The following is a 25,790-nucleotide window of genomic DNA, read 5'->3' as shown; positions in this document are numbered from 1 at the left end:
TACTTCCAAACCAGGGTGGCGGATAATGTCCTAAACATTCCATTTGGCGTTTGATGATTTTTGTTATCAGTGATCTTTTTCTGTTTGCCATTTCTAAAAATTTTTTCATTTCTTTTCCTTTCCACCCATGACGATAGGAAATAATTATCTGCACTGTGTAAGCTTTAAGATGTTAGTACAGTGCAATGAGGCCTTCACATAATGATTACAAACGCAATAGAGGGATGTATTTACATTGGTGTATTGGGCAGCATTTTACCCTAGTCTAGGAGTAGAAAGTCTATGCGCATGCGCCAGTTCAATCACGATTAGTAATTGTATTGTGTTGCTCTCCAGGAGTTAAAATATAAGTGTTATCCGAGACCACTGTGAAAACATGGAGACATGAAACTTAGGGACTCATTCCGTATGTGGGTGTTTAATGTCAAGTGGGTAAACATGGCATTAAGGAATGTTGGGATGTGTTTAAGTGAAATTCACAACATTTCAACCTGCTTTATCAATCGTACTAATACACAATGAGTTAAATGTCTGAGAGAATTTAGTGAGGAGAAATCATCCAACTGAATAAAGAAAGCCGAGACGCCCAGTGCCAACATTTCAATTGTACTACATATTATAAACAATTTGTGCGAGAGGCTGTTATCCGACTTGACACGACCTGACATCGATATGCCCAGGGTCTCGTTCACATTTTGGTCATAACATCTCAGAAAATATAGATAGTATGCGCTTGGCTAAGAAGCTCACAACATTGCCGGAAATATAACGGACCAACACACAGATCTTTGTGCAACGATGAACGTTTATAGTCTGGATAATACGTTTTAGGTAGAATTACTCATAAACGCGGATGGCAGAAAACAATAGCAAAGACCTGAGTGACGTCAGCTTCGAACTATTTATAAGACAAAAACAAAGAAGTGACTACAGCAAATATATATTGTATGGGAATCATTCAGTACACTTTTCTGCATGGAATAATTCTTACAGGTCGTTTTCAAGATTGTTGCTGAAATGGCATACACATACAACGAAAAATGAATTTTTAAGCTCAAATTCGAAAGCAATAATAGAATACCATACATGATATTGTTCAGTAAATCAATCTTTATAAAGACACATTAACTCTTTCCGTTATGACAAATTTCAGAATGTTTCCCAACATGTAATAAAATGATTTGTTGTTTATTTTTTTTAATAATCAAACAGGAGAGCTTTTTATCGTATTAATTACCTATGTAATAATATCAGGTTTTCTTTAAATTTTGTGTTGTATAAAATAGATCAGGGATCATCATCATCATCATCATCATCATCATCATCATCATCATCATCATCATCATCATCATCATCATCATAATTAGTTTTCTTTGAACTCATACACGAGTACGTTTTGTCCAACAGCTCTTTGGAGAACATCTGTGCACTGGAGTCACACAAGTGTGTAACACTCTTGTGGAAACATGTAAACGTTGATATGGATCTAGAGCACATATCATCTCCCAATTTGTTCCCAGCATCCTGCAGATGGACGGAATCACATTATCATTTATATTGATGTTATACGATTAGTTTAGTGACAAATACTCATACCAATGACTGGCCAAAGAGTTGAATGATGTCAATTTCGTTTCATCTATGGTGCCCGTTACCCTCATTATTCCCTTTAGTAGTCCTCCAGACCCGTGAGGTCCATGGAGCTGGAGTATACCCCGGTTTCTATAGCGTGAAACTGACAATATGAGTTTCCTACTTTGGAAACGATACTAGATACTCTCAAAGAACTTTCTGCCAGATCTAACCATTGCTGGATGGAGGTAAGAATAATCTCGTCGTTGTAAGGGATCGATCTCGTTCCCTTTGAAATTGAGCTTAAATAAGTTGAGCTTTTATCATAGCGCAATGTCCACTAAACGTGTTCAAAGCGCTTAACAAAGGGTCCCTGGTCAAAAGTAACACTTAACATGTAGGACGGGGCATGATGCATATTTTCACAGTTTTCAATAAGTTCTCAACCGCTGTTTTTCGCATAGGGTTGTTTTCTTCATAGCGTAAGGTGATTTAAATTTGTATCTTGGGCAAGGAATTTCATCGGACAAACACAATGACATGTATATTCTTCTCCTTTGTCTTCTTCTTCTTCTTCTTCTTCTTCTTCTTCTTCTTCTTCTTCTTCTTCTTCTTCTTCTTCTTCTTCTTCTTCTTCTTCTTCTTCTTCTTCTTCTTCTTCTTCTTCTTCTTCTTCTTCTTCTTCTTCTTCTTCTTCTTCTTCTTCTTCTTCTTCTTCTTCTTTTTATTATTATTATTATTATTATTATTATTATTATTATTATTATTATTATTATTATTATTATTATTATTATTATTATTATTATTATTATGTAAGCCATAATACTCTAACTTTACTAACCTTTGTACATTCTATAAATTTATTCTCAAGTCCCATTTTTATTTCCTCATGGACGAAACATGTCTCATTCGTCATCAAATCGCGAACTTTTTCCTTGTTTTCATGTTCACACACGAATTTCAGAAAACACAAATCAAGTACTGTTTTGTAGTTTTCATCTCGGAAGACATCATAACAAAGTCCAAAACAACGGACAGTTTTATAAGTATTGCTACACCTGGCGTCTATGTCTTCTTTTGCTGTATCCTTTTCCATTTGATTGTAATTTTGAACGCAGGATTTGAATAACTCTTTGCAATTTTCTGAAGCAGCATGGACGCCTACGGCCATGATAATTAAAATGATCAAGGCAGATGTGAGTTTGACGACCATTGTAGATTTTATTGGAAAACTGAAAGAAAAAAAAAATAATTGAGGCATTGTCGTACACCGAGCAAAATGAAACGATTCCCCTATCAAACTTTGTATGATATTTGGATTACTCATTGCCGTGCAATGAAAACAGTTACAATTTAACTATCATTTAATTATATTATGCAATGAATGATAATAATAATAATAATAATGATGATGATGATGATGATGATGATGCTGATGCTGATGATGATGATGATGATGATGATGATGATGATGATGATGATGATGATGATGATGATGATGATGATGACAATAATAATAATAATAATAATAATAATAATAATAATAATAATAATAATAATAATAATAATAATAATAATAATAATAATAATAATAATAATAATAGTAATAATAATAATAATAATAATAATAATAATAATAATAATAATAATAATAATAATAATAATAATAATAGCAAATATACTATGTTCCACACAGTTGACACATACGCTTTACAGTGACATAAAACAAACCATTTTACAGTACAAGAACTGTTGATGGATGAGTTTTACGAATTCAATTTAACAACAACAAAACGTGATACCACTATAGCAACTTATGACGTAAAATTTAAACGTTAAGCGAGATTTGAAAGTTATCAACGGCCCTAGCATCTCACTTTATGTGATGGGTAGGGGGGGGGTTGAGGGGGGAGGGGCAAGGGGGGGGGGGGTTGACACAAAAAGATTATTCACCTAATTTAGGCAATGTCTTAACAAATGATTAACCTAGTTTCAATTGGGGCCATAAATTTTCGGAAGGTTTTTTATATAGGGGAGTTGTTATTGCTCAAGGATTTGTTGACAACAGTCCACATCGTATAGGGAACTCTTATCTCCACATGAAGCCAATGTAACTCCTGGAGAAGAAAAGTTGCTGACAGATATAATATACACATTATGACACTAAAACGTTCTATAATGGTACTGTTTTGAGAAGACTAGTGGAAATATAGATTAAGTAAGGTGTTTTGAAACGACAGAGTCCATTGACGTTTAAATTTAAGCAGTTAAGTGTCCTTTAATTAGAAAGGTATGCATTTAATTGGCAACAAATTGGCGAAAAATAAAACTGGTTACTCAAATATCGATTGATTTAAATGACCCATATCTTGGCAAAACTATCAAAATTGGTTTGAAGTACGTTAAAAAAATGATAGACTACATTGAAATTTAAATTGGTTCTCTCGACTCCAACACCGACTATATCCGTTGTTAACCCGAGTCACTCTTACCCCATCCATTTCAATTACATTTTTCTGAGATAAATTATAGGCGAAGTATCAAAGCTAATGTCTTTCTTTTTTACACGTTAATGGTATTTGAATAAAACTATCTATGTACATGATTATTTGTAATACAGATTTTTCCAATTTTGAAAAGTAGAAAGAGATATCTAGGATTGAGTGAGTTAAAAAAATATTGCAAACCATTTATATTTTTTTCTTTCAAAGTTTCATTGGCCAAAAGAAGACAATTTCTTATTGAATGTTCTGGCAAACAGTTCTAGAACACTGCATCAAAAATATCTCAAAGAATATTTTAAGGACGAGCTAGTTTTAGTTTTGAGACAAATGACTTGGCTATTACCAGCCCCTCAAAATTGTAGCATCGCCTAAAAAGCGTCATGTCTCGTTGTATTCGTCATCTGTTGCTGTTGGTTAGGTTGCGTTGTAAAATATATTGCCTATGTTTTAAAAATTCTCAAACAAGCTTATTGTATACGAAAAGCCAGACTACTCACTTTGTAAGAAACATCAAGTTTCCGCAATGTCACAATAATACACGTATGATGTATGATCTGTTCAGCGTAATTATTTACCTTTATAGACATAAAGTAATGATTATGATTCATCTATATCGTGAATATTATATAGAAATGCATTGAGAGTTAGTTAGGATATCCAGCTGTGACCAAAACATTATTTAAAAGCAATTAATTTTTGATGGGATATTTGGATCGAATTAAATTAATATAATTATGGTTCTAAACAAAAACAGAAGTGTTCATTTAACAGTAAGTAGAGCTATGTCTTCTAACCATCGTCAACATCATCGTCATTTTCATCATGCAAAGCTTATCGACATAAATCAATATCTGCATATGTTTTGTCACCCGATTTTAACAACGAGTTTTATGTTGAAGGTATCCAGTATTTTCAACAACAAAAAAAAACAGACAAACAAACAAACAAACAAACAAACAAAAAGAAGCATTAACCTTACTGCCTAATTGCCTAAAGAGTGAATGTAAATGATTCACTAGAGGTGACCGAGTGATTCAAATCCCTGATGATACGGGGAAGATTGGGTTTTGCTATGCTTATGTTTGGCCAAACGGTTGCTTCAATCACATATGGTTTTGTGCGTGCCCCTGTGGTCTAGGGTATATTTCGACCTTGTCATTCAGGGCAGCAATTTGTTGATATATTATATGCAATAAATACAGTACAATGCGGCTTTTACAACGACGATCATTTATCTCTCTCCTGACTGATCCTTTACAGTATTCTCCAAAATGGCAGAAAAAATGGTTTTTAAACTCAAACTACCTCTCTATATGACAACATTATGTTTTTTTCTAAAAAATTGATAAACGAAGATCTTTCTTCAACGTTTGTGATATACAAAATAGATCTCACTTTAAAAATGTATATTGTATCGTAACAAATGTGAAGACTTTTCTGCAGGTGGTAAGGAAAATGTTAATGATGTCCAATGCAATATGTCTTTTAATTCGGCCAAGGTACGATAGCGTCCATTTCTTTACTTTCGACATGAGATAGTGGTCTTAAAGACCTGTTATCTACAACACACAACTATTCTATCTCTTGGCTGCCCAATTGCTTACACGCAATGCATCTGTTTACAGGAGTCTTTATTTCATATTTTATTCTTTTAAAAAAACATGGTTGGGGTGAACAGTGTTCCGTTGAGCCTATGCTAGATTTTTGCTGACGAGCAGAATTTAATTGCAATTGTTTTTCAAAATATTAAAATTATTTAGAGATTATAATACATGTAACTTGCAAATCTTTCTTTTCTAAATTCATGCCAAATTCGTTCAGCCTTTGACTCCAGTGATTATTTAGATATTCTGTTTGGGCATACTTGTCAGTCGTCTGTGGTTAGACATGTCTCCTGGGGGATATTTTGCCAGATTCATCTGTGCAGACTTTATTACCTATTTCGATCGTTGATGGCTCAAGCGATTCGTCTCGATCTACGTTAGTTTCCACAATGCAGTAGTAACGTAATTAAATCAGAAGAGCACCTATACGTAATATGATAACCCCCCCCCCCCTCAAATATTGTAGAATGTCCACTTGAACTAAATATTTGTTTATCCTGTTATGATTCTAATCTCAATTTTCTCGTTTTTATCCCCAAATTTACGCAGTGGGCCACAGGTGTTCTTTGATTTAAGATAAGACATCTGTTAAAATCACTTAAAAGAAATTAATCAACGAACGACCTCAAATTGAAAACACCCCACTGTCGAGTGAAGGTTGGTGAACACGCCTTTCAGCATTCTGGTCCAAGGTTGTGGAATTTACTACCACTAGAGATACGTTCTTCGTCTTCACTAGAGGAATTCAAGCGTCGATTGAAGACATTCTTTTTTCGACAGGATTTCTTTTGATTATGTGTATAATTAGCGTTATTCGTGTACTGTGTTAGGGCTTAATGATTAAGTTAATCTATGTTGTGCGCCCAGAGCCCTCTTGATGAAGGGATATACCCTTATACCATTATTAAAAGAAAGCATGCTTAACGTAATTTGACAAAACATTAACTTCAATTAAGGGATTAGATCCCGCACGTTTTATCTCATAAGTAGTCCAGCTGGCGGCTAATCACTCAAACCTTGGCAATTTAAAGTCCCCAATTCATATCGTGTGATTTCTAATGAGATGTTAAACGTGTGATCATTATTATGAGCCATTGTAAACAATCTTTTATAATTAGATGAAATACTAATTACCAAGCAGTTTCACTACTTAAGCACAAGTGACATATGTGATAGTCATTCACATTGAGAAATTCGGGAGCAGGTACCGGTGTAAGATAAAGATCTGGAAAAAAAACAGCTCTTGCTTTGTCTTTTTTCTTTGCAATTCCTAATATCAAAAATACAAAGCCCGTCGAATAGCAACGGTTTATCCACACCTTGTCATGTCTTTATTTTGATAGTAATTCGTTGAATAGTTGAATTACATATGGGACTGATATGCGTCTACATAAAAGAAAATAGAAAGAAAATAAAGCCATTGAGAGGAAAGATAAAGAAGACAAGAACGTTGGTGCTTGACTCCATCTTCCCGTGTGTTTATGCTGAGATTGTTAAAACCTCTCATATCACACGCATCAATAACTGCATATATTATGTTTGTTGTACAGGAGTGCGTGGCGCTTGAAATCCCGAAGAACCAACTAAAATATATGAACTAAAAATGTCATCAAAATGAATGGAAGGAATAAGCGTTGGATCCAACAGAGAACATAATTAAACTTTTTCCCGTTTGAACCCTTGAAAGTGTGACCAAGAATTTAGCCTGATATCATTGCCAGGAGGGCACACTCAATTGATAGCAAAATACATAACAACAGTTAATAAATACATAATTTGTGACTAGCGTCCTTAGTGTCATAGTTATAATAATTATAATAGATTCTTATAGAACGCACAGTATCCTCAACCATTAGGCTTTTGGTCCTTTAAATCAACACAAAACAATATAGAAAGTACATGACATAATCACATAAATATTTTCAATGATTTCTTAAACACAGACAATGGTTTGGACTCCGGGATGCGCTGTGGAATGGTGTTCTATACAGACGGTCCAAAATCGGAACAGTCCTTGCTCACGTTTTTTTAGATTGCCAAACGGTTGGAACACACAGACCAGGTTGTCGAATATCGAATGTCGAAGTTCTGTGAGGAAGGGATAACGACATACTAGGACACATGCTTTGAATTTAAAAATTTTCTCAACAGGCAGCCAGTGTAATCTTCGAATGAAAGGTGTGGCAGAGTGAATACTTTGAAAGACCAATATGACAGCATTAAATTTGGACCGTCTGCAGCCGCTTGATCTTATTTTCCGAGACACCAAACAACAAAACTTTAGAGCAATCTATCTTTGAAAAGACAACTTTCATGGTATCATCCTCAGAAAGAAACTGTCGAATAGATCCATTAAAAAAAACTGACACATCAATGATTGGATCACTGTTTTAATTTTGTGGTCCATCGACAGTTGTGAATCTAAGAATGCTCCAAAATTTTTGACCTTGTCAACAATATCTATTGTCACATCACCAATTTTGAAAATCTTTTCGTTCCACAATCTTCTGTTCCCTACAATATCACATCCGTTTTGTCGTCATTCAACCTTAGCATGTTCCTACCCACCCAACCCCTTACACCCAGTGGACATTATTCACATGTTCTTATGGCATTTTGTAGGTTTTTGGTGCATTCAGATCAAACAACTGGGTGGTAGGACAGCCCAGAGCACCTGATAACCTTTGAAAGTGGACCTAAGTGGTGAATAAAAACCATATGACCAAGAACTGACCCTTGTGGGACACCACATTCCAAAGGAATTTGATTGGAACACAAATTGTTTACAACTACAATTTACTGTCCATCTAATAAATATGATTTAAACCCAACTGAGAACCGTACCATTCATATTGTCTTGTTAATAAACGGGAAAACCAAAAAAACAGTATCTGTCTGCGTTTAATGAATTGCAGCTTACATTTAGATACGTATCGTTATTTTTTCATTCGAGCTTCAAGCAGCAACATGTTCATCGATTCACTTTTGTCAGTTTCTCTGAGATGAACCTAAAAGTCTTGATCTTGCATCCACGTTTTAGTTGTTTTTGTTTAATAAAGATATTTTATAAAGCGCAATATTCACTAAACGTGCTTAAAGCGCTGTACAAGGTGTCGCTGGCCAAAAGCAACCCGTGACATGTAGGACTGGACTTGACGCCTGTCAGGCGATATTACAATTTTTCGGACAGAGACAACGCTGTTAATGGTCAAGTATTCATTTTACAACTGAGTACGGTGAGAGAATGTGAGCAAAGAGCCTTTTTCCAAGGACTCAACTTTGCACCGGGCGATTCTCCAACCCAGAAACTTCCGATCCGGATGCTTTTAGAAGACTCAGAATATTATTCAACACATAGAAACGGGTGAAAATAATGTTTTCCATTGTTCCTTCAAATAGTTTATTATTGGTGTATTTTTGTGGCGGATATTACAACAACCAAAAAAAAATTAAAAAATTGGCACAGCCTCGGATGTCTGAGCAAAAGATTTCTTGTAGAGCCCGAAAATAGTCTCAAACCGTTTGTCGTGTAATTTTGATTTTAGGGGTTTGACTGCGCTTGCAACCCTGTTATATAATTTAATCCTTAATAAAAAAGTGGTATATGAGGTTAAAGGCACACAGAAGTATGCGCGACGATATGGTCTTGTGGTAAGAAACTCTCACTCGGATCGAAAGGTCCTTCCTGCGAGCCGAGCTATTTGAGTCATTAGAACAAGTTCTTTATTCACATTCTCTCACCGTACTAAGATGTAAAATAAGTACTTGGCCGTTAACTGCTTTGTCTCTGTTGAAAATGAAAATGTTATATCGCCAAACAGGCTTCATTTCTCGTTCTACACGTTACATGCTGATCTAGGTCAGGAGCTGCTCGTAAAACGATTTGGGTGTCTTAAGTGGACATTGCGCTATATTAAAGCTCAAGTTTTGTTTATCATAAATAATGAGGGTCCCGAGTGGAGACTAGATTTGGTGCTGATCCTGCTGTCCAAGGGTAGCAAGCAATTGCTATTGTCCGTTTCAAGCTATAGAAACCGGGATAAACTCCGGCTCCATGGGGCAAGAGGCTCTGAAGGATAAAACTAGTTAGTTCCTCTTAATATTTTTTAAATGCTATCACAAATATTTCTCTTCAAATTTGTGTGAACAAGAAAAATGTTCATTGTGTCCTATGCAATGTGGGGTTTTCCTGTAGTTGGTATGTATGGATAATGTTAAATAATCCAGGTTATTTTAGTGCGATCCTATGAATTATGGATTACCCAAGATATCTTTTTGATTGGATGCTATGCCTTTGATTTTAAAGAGATCTCCAAAGATCTGTCCATATGTAATTAGGTAACCATCTGTTTCAAATACAATCATTCATCAGACTTTTCAATTAGGGATAGTCGTATATTCAATTAATTAGTATAAGAATACGATTTAGTTATGTTTATTTTGCATTAACATGATTTTATTTTCGGGCCAACTGAATACTTCAAACAGTTTGTATGGCTTTGAAAACCAATGTGGGCATATCATAGACAATTAGTGATAAATATGAACTTTATATTCGAATGGATCGATATGGGTAAAGAGGAAAACTTAGAGACTTCAGCTTTATCCTTCTTTGTGCGATTTTATTTACCTGGCCAAGCCAACGGTTCGAGTCCAACACTGGGCTGTGTATGGCTGAATCACTGGAGTGATTTGTGCGGCTCTGTGCTCTAGTGGTATCACACTCACTTTCGGATCGGAAGGTCTTGAGTTTGAGCTTTGCTCGGCGCATAGTTGAGTCCTTGGAAAATGCCTTTTACTTACATTCTATCACCGTACTCATGTGCAAAATTGGTACATGGCCATTGACAACGTTTTCTCTGTCTGAAAACAAATGTAACATCGCCTAACAGGCGTCATTTCCCGTCCTAAATGTTAAATGATGCTGTTGGCAAGGGACCGCTTGGAAAACGCTTTGAGCACATTTAGTGGGTATTTCTGCTATATAAAAGCTCAATTAAAAAGCTCAATTAAATTGATATGACTAAAGATGACAATTTAGAGCCGTGTTCCCTACCCTTCTTTGTGTAATTTTATTTTCATGGGTAAGCCCTTGGTTCGATTCCCACTCTGATCTGTGCACAATTGAGTTACCGGTATGTTCTTTCAATACATTATGTTGTAAGATGACTTACGTTTCTGTAACAGCATGATCTCCACTGGAAAAATAAATATGTTGTAAACAAACCTTAGAAGAGTCATTTTGTTTTCTAGCGCTTAAGCATTGCTGTTGGCTTGAGAATCCACCAATGCGGCTTGAGCATTCTTGACTCACGTTTTGTTATTTTAAAAGTGTAATCATAAAAACAAAAACAAACATAAAATCAACTTGACATTGCTCTTCAGCTGTACATTACTTTCCACAAATGAATTCCTAGGGGGATGTCTCTTAATTAACTAAAACATTAGATTGCTTGTTACCCGTTTACGTTTTATGTCACACGGGAGAATTGTAAAAGAATACCAATACGTCAGTTAGTTGAATTCGTTGTTAACGATGCCAGGATGTTAGAAAGCAAAGGGTTTCTACTTGTCTATTCTTTAAAAATGAAGGGTTGTGGGGGTTAACATCGTTCGGTGCAGTTAATGTAAAATTTTCCCCAACGAGCACAGAATAATGACAAAAATCAGAAAATTATGAAACTGTTTTTTAATTCAAACATTGACATACGTGGCTCAGCTGTACCGTCTTTGCTTCGTACCCGAAACGTACCGAGTTTGATTTTCCTCCGCGCTGTGTGACCTTGAGCAAGTCCCTTGGAATAGACACTAGAAAAAGTTACCCCCATGGGACGAATTAAGGGATTTTTTTTTAATACACGTAGAACTGGAAACCGTTATTAAATTAAAGGTAATTGTCTATATAATGTGTTCATTATGGAACCCTACAAACAGTTAAAAGAAGAAAATAACACGCGTTTGAGATTAGACATAGTTCTTTGTGTTGGTACCTTATATGAAGGTAGCGGATGTAGTGAGCTTTTTGAATAATCGCAGAGCACCAATTCGTCAATTTAAAAAAAAGGTATTTTTACCCCAGACCAACCCATCAGGTAGAAATCAATGACCAGATAATTTCCCGCTGCATTAGAATCTGACATAATATGTTATAATTAAAGGTAAATATACACATGATAATTTCAATTGTTTTCAACATATGGTAATCACAGCTGTATCTAGATAAAATCATTAATCTTTATTTTTCTTAATTAAGATGAAAATGGTAAAGTCTCGTCATTCTGGTTAACACCAATTATCTGATCAAGTCCATCACATTATCTGTTCTGGTAAGTTGTTCATTTCTCATCATTAATAATGTACTTTTTTATGCTATAACCCATTTACTCAAACCTGAATCATTATTATTAATATTATTATTATTATTATTATTATTATTATTATTATTATTATTATTATTATTATTATTATTATTATTTTATTATTATTATTATTATTATTATTATTATTATTATTATTATTATTATTATTATTATTATTATTATTATTATTATTATCATCATTATTATTATTATTATTATTATTATTATTATTATTATTATTATTATTATTATTATTTTATTATTATTATTATTATTATTATTATTATATTATTATTATTATTATTATTATTATTATTATTATTATTATTATTATTATTATTATTATTATTATTATTATTATTATTATATTATTATTATTATTATTATTCATTATTATTATTATTATTATTATTATTATTATTATTATATTATTATTATTATTATTATTATTATTATTATTATTATTATTATTATTATTATTATTATTATTATTATTATTATATTATTATTATTATTATTGTTATTGTTATTATTATTATTATTATTATTATTATTATTATTATTATTATTTATTATTATTGTTGTTGTTGTTGTTATTATTATTATTATTATTATTATTATTATTATTATTATTATTATTTTTATTGTTGTTATACACACACAAACACACACACACAGGCACACACACACATACACACATTTTACCTGTAATGTTTTAACTATACATTTATAAATGTAATTTAACCTATTTCCTATTCTGACGGATACCAACGGCCGATACGTGGTATATTTTGTTTTATATATGTTATAAGATCAGTTTTACTCTCTTTATTTTCTATATATGTTGTGTTAAAGTCCCTTGTATGCACCAACATATCACAAGGTAACCGCCGGGTCACGTAGATTTTTCATATATTCTGGTAAAGAGTTTGCACAGTATATTGGGGTTATATGCATTTCTTTGAGGGTCGAGACAGGTCAGTTGGTAAAGTACTTGCTTCACAATCGAAGGGTCCGAGATCGATATCTGGTGCAGTCGAATTTTTTTTCTGGCCCCTCTGTTATCCCAGCAGTGATTGGGTAACTGGGTCTTTTAGATCGGACGGAAAGTACTTTGTGATAGAATAGCGTCCTATCCAAAGGATAGCAATAAATGATTATTGTCCGTTTCACGTTATAGAAACCGAGATTAACTCCGGCTCAATTGGCCGAATAGCTCGTAAGGACTACTACATTTTCCTTATTTGTGACCCATCGTCTCAAACGGTTTTATCTCGGAACGAACCAGATGATTAAAAGGTGAATCTAATGTTTAACTGGTCAAAACTATAAATTGGTGGCTTTCGCATTCTAAAATAGGGTATACAGTCTCCTTAATAAAACATACAAACTGAACACAAGTCTGATATTTCTGGCTATAAATGCAATATTCAACATCTTAACAAACCCGACTTAATACCGTTTTGAGACGAAGGGTCATATTGTTTTTACAATTTTTCAGTCAATTTCAAACATGGAAGGAAAACTCACAATATCTTCGCTGTTGTTGATATTATTGGCTGTTGAAATACAATGCATGTCAAAGAAGTGTGAAGATATGGGTCATACATGTTCGTCGCACTTATCAATTTGGAAACATGACTACTACGAAAAGAGCAAATATCTGTTAAACCACTGTGAACATGCCATGGCATTGAGAGAATGCCTAGGATATTGCTATGATGAGTATACTGATGTTCATGAGAATCGATTAATTTATAGCATCCATCTAGACTACGTGTGCTCAGATGAAGTTATGGGCAAGTATTTGAAGCTTCATTCCACTAGATGTGTGGACAGTGAAGGAGTGATTAGTATGGCAGCGTACGACACAGTACAGGATTGCGTAGAGGTGAGGGAAATTATCGTTATTGTGAATTTAATACAAACCTATTTGAATTTGAATACAAGTGTTGTAACTATTTTCCTTGTCGGCGATTTATTGTTGTTGTTGTTGTTGTTGTTGTTGTTGTTGTTGTTAGTTGTTGTTGTTGATGTTTTTCTTGATGAGGATTTTGTTGATGATTTGGTGGTGGTGGTGGTGGTGTTGGTTGTGGTGGTTGTGGTGGTAACAGTTGTAGTAGTAGTAGTAGTAGTAGTAGTAGTAGTAGTAGTAGTAGTAGTAGTAGTAGTAGTAGTAGTAGTAGTAGTAGTAGTAGTAGTAGTAGTAGTAGTAGTAGTAGTAGTAGTAGTAGTAGTAGTAGTAGTAGTAGTACTACTACTACTACTACTACTACTACTACTACTACTACTACTACTACTACTACTACTACTACTACTACTACTACAGCTACATCTCTCTCTCTCTCTCTCTCTCTCTCTCTCTCTCTCTCGCTCGCTCAAACTTCTTTTCTGTGATATGGTAGTCAGGTCTTTGCAAAGACAAATAAAAAGCTTATGTCTGTAAAGGACAATTCCAAAAGAAGATCATTATTTCTAAATATTGTCGAGAAAAAAAGCATTAATATTATTTTTGGGATAATATGTCAAATTTAGTAATAAGACTTTTTAAACAAACAAACAAATACACATATAATTTGAGCACAAGTATGATGCTTCAATATGTAGCACATCGTCAAGCAAATAATAAATATGTTTTTATGTTGCCACATTTATATATATATATATATATATATATATATATATATATATATATATATATATATATATATATATATTGGTTTTCATTTTGCTTTTGCTCTTTTCTTAGGTTTTCAGCGTCACAGCCACCACTGGCTCTTGGCTCCTAAACTACCATCGCGCCAGAAAAAAAACTCAACATATCTGATCTTAATTTGAGTTTGATAAATTGAGATTTTTACAGTGCAATATCAACTAAAAGTGCCCAAAGCGCGTTACAAATTGTCCCCTGACTAACAGCAGCACGTAACAGGAAGAACAGGCGATATTACATTTTTTCCCGACAGAGACAAAGCTGTCAACGGTACTCATTTTACACTCGAGTACGTTGAGAGAATGTGAGTAAATAGCCTTTTTGCAATGGACTCAACTATGCGCAGAGCGAGGCTCAAACCCAGGATCTTCCGAATCTAAAACGAGTGTCATACCATATAGCCGCACCTATCAAACCTATTCTTTGAACGGAAACCTATGCTTGTACATACATTAATACGTCTATTTCGGACACCTATGCCTGTACATACATTAATACGTCTATTTCGGACAGTATGCTTGTACATACATTAAAACGTCTATTTCGGACACCTATGCTTGTACATACATTAATACGTCTATTTCGGACACCTATGCCTGTATATACATTAATACGTATATTTCGGACACCTCTGCTTGTACATACATTAATACGTATATTTCGGACACCTATGCTTGTAAATACATTAATACGTATATCTCTTTTTTTCAGGACACTATCCGGATGGGTGTCAAGGAAAAGAAGATTGTTCCCAGTTTTTCTCCGGGAAAAGCATTCTGTACTCTGTATCCCAGGCTGGTTAAGTGTTTGAGAAAACTAATAACAAAAGTATGCGGAGAAAATTTTACAGAATTCTACATTGAAATGGTTCAAAACGTAACTAGTTATATGTTGGATTGCGACAACTTTTTGGAATGACGATTATAATGACATAATGATAATATCGATGATATAACAATGGCAAATACCGGAGTCGACTATTATGGATTGAATTACATTAAAATCGAACTGAACGACCCGAAAACTGAATTCTTTACATTAAATATTTTTCATTTGTTTTTGGACAATAACGATTTTCTTCTCGTTACTTGGGTTAACAATATTTAGGTCTAATCATAATAATAAAGAATTATATGTTTCTTGAATGTCTCAATGTTTGTCAAAATAGGATAATAAACACAAACAAAGAAGTCCTTCAGATCCAGTAGGCCCATGGAGCCCGAGTTTATCCCTCTTTCTATAGCCATAATATACGATTATTTCATTTCTTTGTAATGATTATGCAAGTTATTGTTATCATGCCCAATAACACTACGAGCTTGCGTGTATGTGTTATTGCACGATAAAAATATAATGAGTGCAATGAATACAAAGACATGGGGGGGGGGGATACGTATTCTCCACCCCTTCAACTAAGATTATTAGATATTTTGGGACCAAATGGTAAGTTATTGGTACTTCAATTCACAATTATTTGTATATTTTTTCTTCTGCTTGAACGACAATTTGACCGAAAACGAAAAACGTTGGATTTGTTTTCATGCGCACCAAAAGATTATGTTTAATTACCATTAAGTTGTCTTAGGCACCTTATTTTACACCCATAAAATGTACGAAAATATTCTGCAATCGTTAGTGAAACTGATAAGAATCAAGAATTACACATATCTAACCAACCAAATATGTTGAACAACCGGAAGTATGCTCCGTGGTATACGGGCGTTAACGGAGCTAGAACGAAGTGTGAGAGAGCAGAAAGACTGCTGATAACATCGGGTCTTACGATTCATCGTGAATTATACAAAAACACATTTCGTGCCTGGAAGACAACAATAAAAACGGCAAAGACCACGTATTTTCTATAAAAAAAACACAACTTCTAAATTTTGCAAACAATTATTGAACGTCTGCAATGATCTACTTGGACGTGAAAGATGGACTTCATTACCATCTACAAACTATTAAAGAGCAAACAAATTGGTCAACTTTTTTCAAGACAAAATCCAATACATTCGTTCAGAACTAGATCGGCATGAATCATTTTTAGATACAGAAACATTCTGTGGTACCCCTTTAAACAAGTTTAATCCAGTTTCATCTAGTTTCATAAAAAGCCCAGATTAAAGCATGCGACATTAATCCTTTACCAGTACAGTGTCTGGCCAGCTTCATCGATACATTATTTCCTTCCATTAAATCAATCATAAATACATCCATACTGACTGGCAAAATCCCATAGTGCTTTAAACGTTCCCTCGTCAAACCATTTCTGAAGAAACCATCACTGGTCCACAATACATTAAACAATTATCGTCCTGTATCAAATTTACCTTTTTTGGAGAAAGTTGTACTAACACAATTATCATCTCATCTCAAAAACAACAGTTTGGAACAACCCTTTCAGTCAGCTACAAACAGCAATACAGTACTGAAACGGCGCTTCTTAAAACCTTTAATGTCTCGATATGTAATGCCGTGCTAACAATATCATTGCTACTTTTGACACAATTAACCATGACATTTTGTTACGAAGACTAGAAACTACGTTCGGCCTAAAAGAAATTGCCCTTACTTGGTTTACATCATATTTACAGGATCGTTGGCAAACAGTCGTGGTGAATGGTGTTCAGTCAGAACATATTTTTCTAAACTTTGGAGTGCCACAGGGCTCTGGTCTTGGCCCCGTCATTTTACCGTATATATACTGCCCCTTTCTAGTGTGATATATAGATTCAATCTGAGTTATCTTCTTTTTTTTTAATACAAAGAATGTTGAGCTGTTTTAATCTTATTAAATCCTGTAGGTACCATAGCAAGGTAAAAGTAAATAATAGTAAAACTGAGAAATTAATGTGTGGAAGGCGTCATCATTGATAAAGATCGCTCCATGAAAAATCACGTGAATAACACAGTCCACATATGTACATAGTAATGATTAAATTAAGCAAAACAGCGAAATTCGTCTTCTAATACCGAAGCATATATAGCAGAACTTTTAATTAATTCCATTGTTTAATCCAAATTGGACTATTGTAACTCCCTTTGGGTAAATTTAACTAAAGACAAATGAGTAAACTTCAGGTTGCTCAAAATAACGCAGCCACACTCAATGTTCACCAAAAAAAAAAAAAAAATACGCGGCAGCAACTCTCCTTGTGATTTTTACTGTTGTCTACAAATCATTGAGCACCAACAGAACCTGCTATATTAAACACCTTCTAAACATATATGTCCCCAATAGAAACTTGAGGTCAATCAATGACCAATCAATCCTTGTCAAAGCCATTGCGTAAAATAGGTGAACAGTCTTCTCAACTCTTGAGCCCCCATTTTTGAAAATCTCTTCCACCACACGTGAGATGTTCGGATTCGTTGACAACTTTCAAATTTCGCTTAAAATCTTATCTTTTTACGTCATAATGTTGCAATACTACTATCATGGTTTCTTGTTATTAAATTCAATTCGTATCACTTTTCCATCAAACGTGTCTTACTGTAATATGCTTTGTTTCATATCACTGTAAAGCGATAAATGTCAGTTATTATAATTATAAAGATCTGAACAAGTTTGTATGAAACGGTTCCAGACAAAGCCAAACACTAGAGGTGTCTAAATGAGCCAATAAGTTGGAGAGAACGATAAAGTGAGTAAATGTAAACTATTATGGGACAAAACAATACAAACGACGTGTCTGCTTTTAGTCTTCTTCAAGTAAACATGACGTGTATTAGATGTTGATAATAGTTTAAAAAATATAGGTAAAAAATTGCAAGACAAGACGATAAGTTTTTTGTTTTGTTTTAATAAAAAAAACAGTCTGCCTCGAATAGAGATTGAACCTCAGAACTTCTGATTACCGGTCAGACGTGCTACCAACTATACCACAGAGGTTCCTGATAGCTGGTACAATGCTAATTACCATATTCTTCACAAGGGTCCTACTAATCGCCGTGCGGAGCCGTCCGGAGATCATCTAAAGCATTCGCAAGTCATCCGGAGGCCCTCAGAGCTGTATAAAGCTTTCCAGAAGTCGTCGGAAAGAGAGACCTCCCAAAAGCTCCTCGTTCTGCTCCGGACGGCAATTAATATTCATACTTTTTGCCGTACGGAGGCCTACGGAAGCCTTCTAGAGTTCATCTAAAGCATTCTCTAGCCATCCGGACGCTCTCGGAGGGCCTCCGGATGGCTTGAAAATACTGTAGATGACCTCCAGAGGCTCCGGACGGCAATTTTTAGGACGTTGTGAACCCTGACCTGCATCACACAACACATACATTGAACACGACACAAGTGGCCGAGGATGAAGACACGTTTGAGTAAATCGCTACATTTATATTTTTGAAAATATCAACTTGTGAAACCCGATGAGCATGCAACGGTGTGTAAGATCTTTGTCCTGCTCCCTATTTTCTCAACAATTGCATGCAATGTCAAAAACTCGTATAGTTTGGACATCCGGTAAAATTGAAAAACACACACGATATAAACTGATATGATGATGAAATTGGACACAGAAAAAATGAAGTATGCAATAATACAAGAAAAGTTTGGCGAAACTATGCGTCTATGTGCACTTGTGGTATGACACTCGCTTTCGGATCGGAAGGTCCTGGGTTCGAGTCTCGCTCTGCCTTAGATAAAAAACTCATTACTCGTATTCACTTACTGTACTTATGTGTAAAAGAGTACTTGGACGTTAACAACGTTTTCTCTGTCGAAAACTAAATAAAAAGCGTCATGTCTTGTTCTTTATGTTACGTGTTGATGCTGGTCAGGGACCTTCTGTAAGGTGCTGCGGGTAAGTGTAGTGGGTAATACGATGTATAAATAAAAGCTCAAAGCTCAAGCCCAACATTTAAGATGAGATATGGGTCACGACAGAGCTAGGATGGCCTCTCAAAGGAACAAGTCAACAAAGCGGTTGAAGAGACAGACCAACCAGTTGTTGGATATATAAAGTAGTCAAAAATAATATGAGGATCTTCGACAATTCTTGGGATCAGATAAGATTTGTGATTGAAACAAAACAAAAGCGTATCAACGTAATAAAAAAATATCCACGGATAAAAAAAAAGAAAAACATATCTCGAAAGAATATTTCCTAAAGAACGAAGAAGTAAAGAGAATTCTAAGAAATGAAACTGCTTCTATCTCACTCTTTCTTTATGGAAGAGAGTCGTATTTCATGGTTCAACAATTAAGTATTCGGGTAGAATGGCTTGAATTTTGAATTTGTTGTGGAAATTACGCAACCTTCTCTAAGTCGATTTTTAAGAAATCAGCTTTGAGAATATGAAAGGGAAAGAGTAAAGAGAAGAAAACTAGCTAGACGAGAAGAGAAGGGAAGAGAGAGAGAGAGAGAGAGAGAGAGAGAGAGAGAGAGAGAGAGTACGAGAGAGAGAGATAGACAGAGAGGGAGAAAGGGAGAGAGAAAGAGAGAGAGAGTGGGAGAAAAAAAAGCTAGGAATAGAAGCAGAATTGGAGAAACCTCATATAAAGATAAAGAACTTCAGCTGATCAGAATTCGGAAGCGTCATCAGATCTAAATCTAAATAAAACATGGTGCGCAAAACTCGAAAGTAAAAATCAGAAGTTTGATCAGCGGACGAAAGATGTCCACTGATTGCTTCGAAAACCGTTGGGATACTGATGCATGTACTGAGTAGTGACTACACTTTCCTCTTATCATCAACTGAACACTATTGACTCTCAATATATGTTAAAGGCTCCATACACGCAGGGTTTTGATAGGCGTCCGAACCACGATCAGGCAAACCGGGATGAAAACGCAATGTGTGTGGCCAAATACCTGGCCGATAAACCTAGGTACGGTCGATCGCTCGCAAAGCCCGCTTTGCTTAATATTTTTCGAGGCGATCGGCGATCGGGGGCGTGGCAGTATAAAAAATTGGACAATTTTTTTTTGGATTTTCGCTGTTTTAACGTCAGATTCGTGATCAGCGTCGAATTTACAATAGGTTTGATACCAAGAACTATGTTTTTACTCCAAAAATTGACGAAATTAGAAATAAAATTTAATTAATGTTGAGGTTATGTGGCCGACAGAACAGTGCCCCTCCCTGTTTTGTGGTATGACTCTCGCTTCCAGATCGGAAGGTTCAGGTTTCGAGACCCGCTCTGCGTGGCGCAGAGTAGAGTCCTTGGAAAATGCTCTTTACTCACATTTTCTCACAGTACTCAGGTGTAAAATGAGTACATGGCCGTTCGTTGAATTTGTTAGGAAAAAATGTCACATCGCCTGACAGGCGTCATGTCTCGTCTTTCAAGTTTAATATTGCTGTTGCCTTGGGACCCCTTGTAAAGCGCTTTGAGCACGTGGATATTGCGCCAAATAAATGCTGTGTTATTATTTTTTTTAAATAATATTTTTATAAATGTTGCGCCAGGAAGAGGTAGATGGCAAAAGTTTCGTTCTTGATCATCGTAAAATTTATAAAGGATTTCATACAAAATAAAAAATAGTTTTCATAATTTTCAATGTAATGATATAATAATATGCCAGTTCTTTTTTTTTTTTTTTTTTTCCTCCTCACCCGTTGACGCGACATGACGGTCGACCTTGACACAGACATTTGGGATTGGCAGATGCCAAAAAGCCTTGACTACGTGATGACAGGGGTGGGCATTGTCTGAATTATAATCTACAAACAACGCCCCCCCCCCCCCCAAAAAAAAGAGCTGTGTGCGTGTGTGTGGTGGCGGTGGTGGTTGAGGGGGGGGGGGTGCGAATGCGAGTAGTCCCGAGGAGTACCCGTTTAACCTGCCACGGGAACACTGTCGATTTGTTTTATAAATATTAATAATAATAATAATAATAATAATAATAATAATAATAATAATAATAATAATAATAATAATAATAATAATAATAATAATAATAATAATAATAATAATAATAATAATAATAATAATAATAATAATAATAATAATGACGATAAATAACAAATCTTTATTGTCGACAAAATGGAAAAATTTCCGAGGTCTACGTTGCTTTTAAACTTAAATCAGATTGCAAATGTATGGATGTTATGCGTATTGGAAAAATACTCACGACATCTCCATCAGGGTATAACATATTAACACACAAAACTGCAAACGCGAACGTTCATTGTCTGATTGATATAACTTAGTGATAAGTTAATTATAAAATGCTGTCTAAAAGCAATAACAACGGGTTGACTAACGTCAAATTCATTCCTTCTATTGATGCTCTGTGTTAAATTAAAATACTCACAAAGTCCGCCAGCCAGAAATATCACTCCAGCCCAAAGATCTACATGGAACCTTGAACGTTATAGTCTGATATATTTAATGAGAACTAATCATAAAAATGGGTGTCTAAAAACAATAACAATGAGATGAGTGACGTCAATTTGGTTCCTTCTATAAATATCCAAGAACTTTACTCACTCCATCCGCTCTCTCCTCCTTCAATACATATGAATCTATTCGCTCATCACTTTTTTTGTGCGGCTATGCATGTGATCTTGTGAAATGACACTCGCCTTTGGATCGGACGGTACTGGATTCGAGTCCCGCTCTGAGTGGCGCATAATTGAGTCCTTGGAAAAGGCTCTTTACTCGCATTCTCTCACCTTGTTCACTGTTAAAATGAGTACCTCGCTGTTTACAGCGTCGTCTCTGTCGGGAAACAATTGCAATATCGCTTAACAGTCATGTCTCGTCTAACATGTTTTTATGTTGGCCAAAGACCCTTATAAAGTAATTTGAGCACCTTTATTTAATATAGCGGTATAGATAGCGCAAGTAAATTTTTCTCTCTTTCTATTTCTCTCTCTCTCCCTCCCTCCCTCTCTCTCTCTCTCTCTCTCTCTCTCTCTCTCTCTCTCTCTCTCTCTCTCTCGACATGTTAGATTATTATAGCTATTGCTACATATGATGTGAATATCTTGGACGGTTATTGATGCTATGAGTTTAGGTAAAATGCTCACAACATCCACCAGTCGGAAATAACGTACCGTCATACAAAACTACGAGTAACCTTGAACGTTAAAAGTCTGATTGATATAATTTAGTGAGAACTAATACCAAAATGACTGCCTTAATACAATAACAAAGAGTGGAATGATGTCAATTTCGTTCCTTCAACAGTCTAATTTATATAATTTAGTGAGAAGTAATCACTATTATGCGCAAGACGAAAGATAGAATAACAGACAGTAACTGGGATCGGTTCTGTCGGCCACATAGCCTCACTATTAATTAAAATTTATTTCTAATTTCACCAATTTTTGGAGTAAACACACAGTTCTTAGTATCAAACCTATTGTAAATTTGACGCTGATCACGAATCCGACGTGAAAACAGCAAAAATCCGAAAAAAAATTGTCCACTTTTTTATACTGCCACGCCCCGGATCGCCGATCGCCTCAAAAAAATATCTCCCCGTCTCACCTCATCTCATGTAGTTCCATATCTGAAGCAGACGTCGGAGGTCATCTTCCGCCAAGCTGATCTATCTCTTGCCAATTCTATTAAAGCAGCTCCACCTTTCTCAGCTTCATCTGTCCAAGTTCTTATCCCTTTCAAATACGTTATTCTTTGTCTTCCTCTTATTCTTTTTCCATTCATCTTTCCAGTCAAGGCGAGTATTTCCAAACCAGGGTGGCGGATAATGTGTCCTAAAAATTCCATTTGGCGTTTGATGATTTTTGTTATCAGTGATCTTTTTCTGTTTGCCATTTCTAAAATTTCTTCATTTCTTTTCCTTTCCATCCATGACACCCTCATCATTCTTCTGTAAAACCACATTTCCACTGCCTCCAGTCTTTTAACCATGGTCTTGTTTATGGTCCAGCTCTCACAACCATATAGCAGCACAGACAGTACATAGCAATCCAGGACTTTGATTTTTGTTTTCATGCTAATATTCCTGTTTTTCATAATTGTATGCAGCTGGTTGAATGCATTCTTCGCCATACCTATTCTTTTCTTTATTTCACAATCTGATTTTCCATTGGATGTTACATTGAAGCCTAAATATTTGAAACATTCAACTTGTTGTATTGTTTGTCCTCTGCTTGTTATTACACAGGCTGGTGGGTTATTATTTTTAGATACCGTCATACATTCTGTTTTAGATATATTCAGTTCCAGTCCCATATTTTCACTACTCCTGACTACAACATCCAGTAATTCTTGTAGTTCATGTTCAGATTCTGCCAGTAGAACCGTATCATCTGCATACCTCAGATTTGTTACATTCTTTCCTCCAATACACACCCCCTTCTTATGTTCGATATCTCTTAATATCATTTCACTATAGAGGTTGAATAAATCTGGAGACAAAACACACCCCTGCCTAACTCCTCTTCTAATAGGTGTAAAACTGCTTAGTTCGTTGTCAACACGCATTGCTGCTTCTTGTTCCCAGTACAAATTCCGTAATATTCTTAAATCTTTACCATCAATGTCCAAGGATGATAGAATTTTGAATAGTTTTTCGTGTTGTACTTTATCAAAGGCTTTTGAATAGTCGATGAAACACATATACAGATCTTTATTTACTTCAATACATCTTTCCATCAGCATTGATAATGTGAATATTCCATTTCTGGTACCCTTGTCCTCAACAAAACCAAATTGCATCTCCCCAATTTCAGGTCGTATTTTATTTCTTATTCTTAGTAAAATTATCTTCAAAAGAATTTTTGTGAGGTGGCTCATTAGGCTAATAGTTCTGTGTTGTTCACAATCAACTGCCCCTGGCTTTTTTGGTAGTGCTATAAAAATGGATCGTTTCATATCAGTTGGCATTTTTCCTGTGTCATACACTTGATTTAGAAGGTTTGTGATGAATTCAATCCCCCATTCACCCAGGCCAGTCAAGGCTTCAATTGTTATGGCATCAGGTCCTGCAGCTTTTCCATTTTTCATGCTTTTCATGACGTTCCTAACTTCATCTTTCATTATAGAAGGCCCTTCCAGTTCTTTTATCATAGGCATTTCTCCTCGATTATCAAAAAAAAGTTCTTCAATATATTCTGACCATCTGTTTAGAATGCAGTCTTTGTCCATGATGGTGTTTCCACGCTTGTCTTTGATGCATCCACTTTTAGCACCTGATTTAGTTTTGTTTGTCACTTCTTTGATTTTCTGATGGAAGAATTTGCCATTTTTTTCTTTGCAGGACATTATATAGTGACATTGTTCATTTATCCAGTCTTCTTTAGCTTCGTTGCATTTTCTTTTTATCTGCCTGTTCAGAGTCTTGTATTTTTCTTCCTGATTTTTGGCCTTTCTTCTCTCATTCATTAATTCTAATATCTCTGGAGTAATCCATTTCTTCTTCTGCAACTTAAGTGTGGTTGGAACATTTTCTTCTAATGATGCAGCAACACTGTCTTTAAACTGCTCATATTTCTCTTCTATATCTGTTAGTTCTCCAAGCACTTCAAACTTGTTTCTTACTGATAGTTCAAATTTTTCTTGTATCTTCTGTTCCTCCCGGAGAATGTCTAGTTGGTATTTAGGTTTAGCCTTTGCTCTTTTGCAGATTTTCAATTTAACTCGTATGGGGCATAGCACAGGTATATGATCGCTGTTACAGTCAGCCCCTGGCATAGATTTGGCATACGAAACCGAGTTTCGGAAACGTTTGCTGATGAGTATGTAATCTATTTGGTTTCTCACTCCATCTCCAGGACTTTTCCATGTCCACTTCCTTCTATTGTGGTTTGTTGACCAAGTATTTGTGATTGTCAGATCATGTTGACGGCACCATTGAATAAGACGATCACCTCTGTCATTTTTGTCTCCCAGACCATGTGGGCCCACAATATCTTCTATTCTTTCTCGGCCCACCTTGGCATTAAAATCGCCCATGATGAGTTTTATGTCTGAAGACTTAAACTGATGCATTGCTTTATCTATTTGTTGATAGAAATTTTCCACTTCTTCATCATCGTGACTGGTGGTTGGGGCGTATATTTGTAAAATATCAAAATCAAAAGGTTTTGCTTGTAGTTTGATTGCCATTACTCTGTCTGATATGGG

At 35.2% G+C, this 25,790-nt stretch overlaps 2 protein-coding genes across 2 annotated transcripts; one reads left to right on the top strand and one right to left on the bottom strand.

The window, feature by feature from the left end:
• Positions 1-408: 408 nt before the first annotated feature.
• On the bottom strand, positions 409-4,649 carry LOC144959922 (uncharacterized). The gene is made up of 3 exons (XM_078892773.1): positions 4,574-4,649; positions 2,414-2,804; positions 409-1,524 (listed from the first exon to the last, which is right to left on the bottom strand). Exons 1-3 carry the CDS (start codon positions 4,585-4,587, stop codon positions 1,288-1,290), a joined length of 642 nt encoding a protein of 213 aa, XP_078748899.1. The 5' UTR covers positions 4,588-4,649; the 3' UTR covers positions 409-1,287.
• Positions 4,650-13,541: 8,892 nt separating this feature from the next.
• LOC144960098 (uncharacterized) lies at positions 13,542-15,941 on the top strand. The gene is made up of 2 exons (XM_078893050.1): positions 13,542-13,930; positions 15,464-15,941. Exons 1-2 carry the CDS (start codon positions 13,553-13,555, stop codon positions 15,668-15,670), a joined length of 585 nt encoding a protein of 194 aa, XP_078749176.1. The 5' UTR covers positions 13,542-13,552; the 3' UTR covers positions 15,671-15,941.
• The last annotated feature ends 9,849 nt before the right edge of the window (positions 15,942-25,790 follow it).

This window comes from Berghia stephanieae, chromosome 14 (genome assembly GCF_034508935.2).
Source record: "Berghia stephanieae isolate SIO BIC M18660-M18661 chromosome 14, UCSD_Bste_1.3, whole genome shotgun sequence".
In the NCBI taxonomy this organism is placed as follows: Eukaryota; Metazoa; Mollusca; class Gastropoda; order Nudibranchia; family Aeolidiidae; genus Berghia; species Berghia stephanieae.
Note: the sequence above shows the minus strand (reverse complement) of the source record. Positions and strands in the feature narration are given on the sequence as shown.

Bases quoted from the DNA above. Each gene is read 5' to 3' on its own strand.
- LOC144960098 (XM_078893050.1), top strand. From the start codon at position 13,553: ATGGAAGGAAAACTCACAATATCTTCGCTGTTGTTGATATTATTGGCT. The intron at 13,931-15,463 runs GTGAGGGAAATT...TCTTTTTTTCAG, and splicing joins CAGTACAGGATTGCGTAGAG to GACACTATCCGGATGGGTGT.
- LOC144959922 (XM_078892773.1), bottom strand. The intron at 1,525-2,413 runs GTTAGTAAAGTT...GTCCATCTGCAG, and splicing joins AATTTATAGAATGTACAAAG to GATGCTGGGAACAAATTGGG.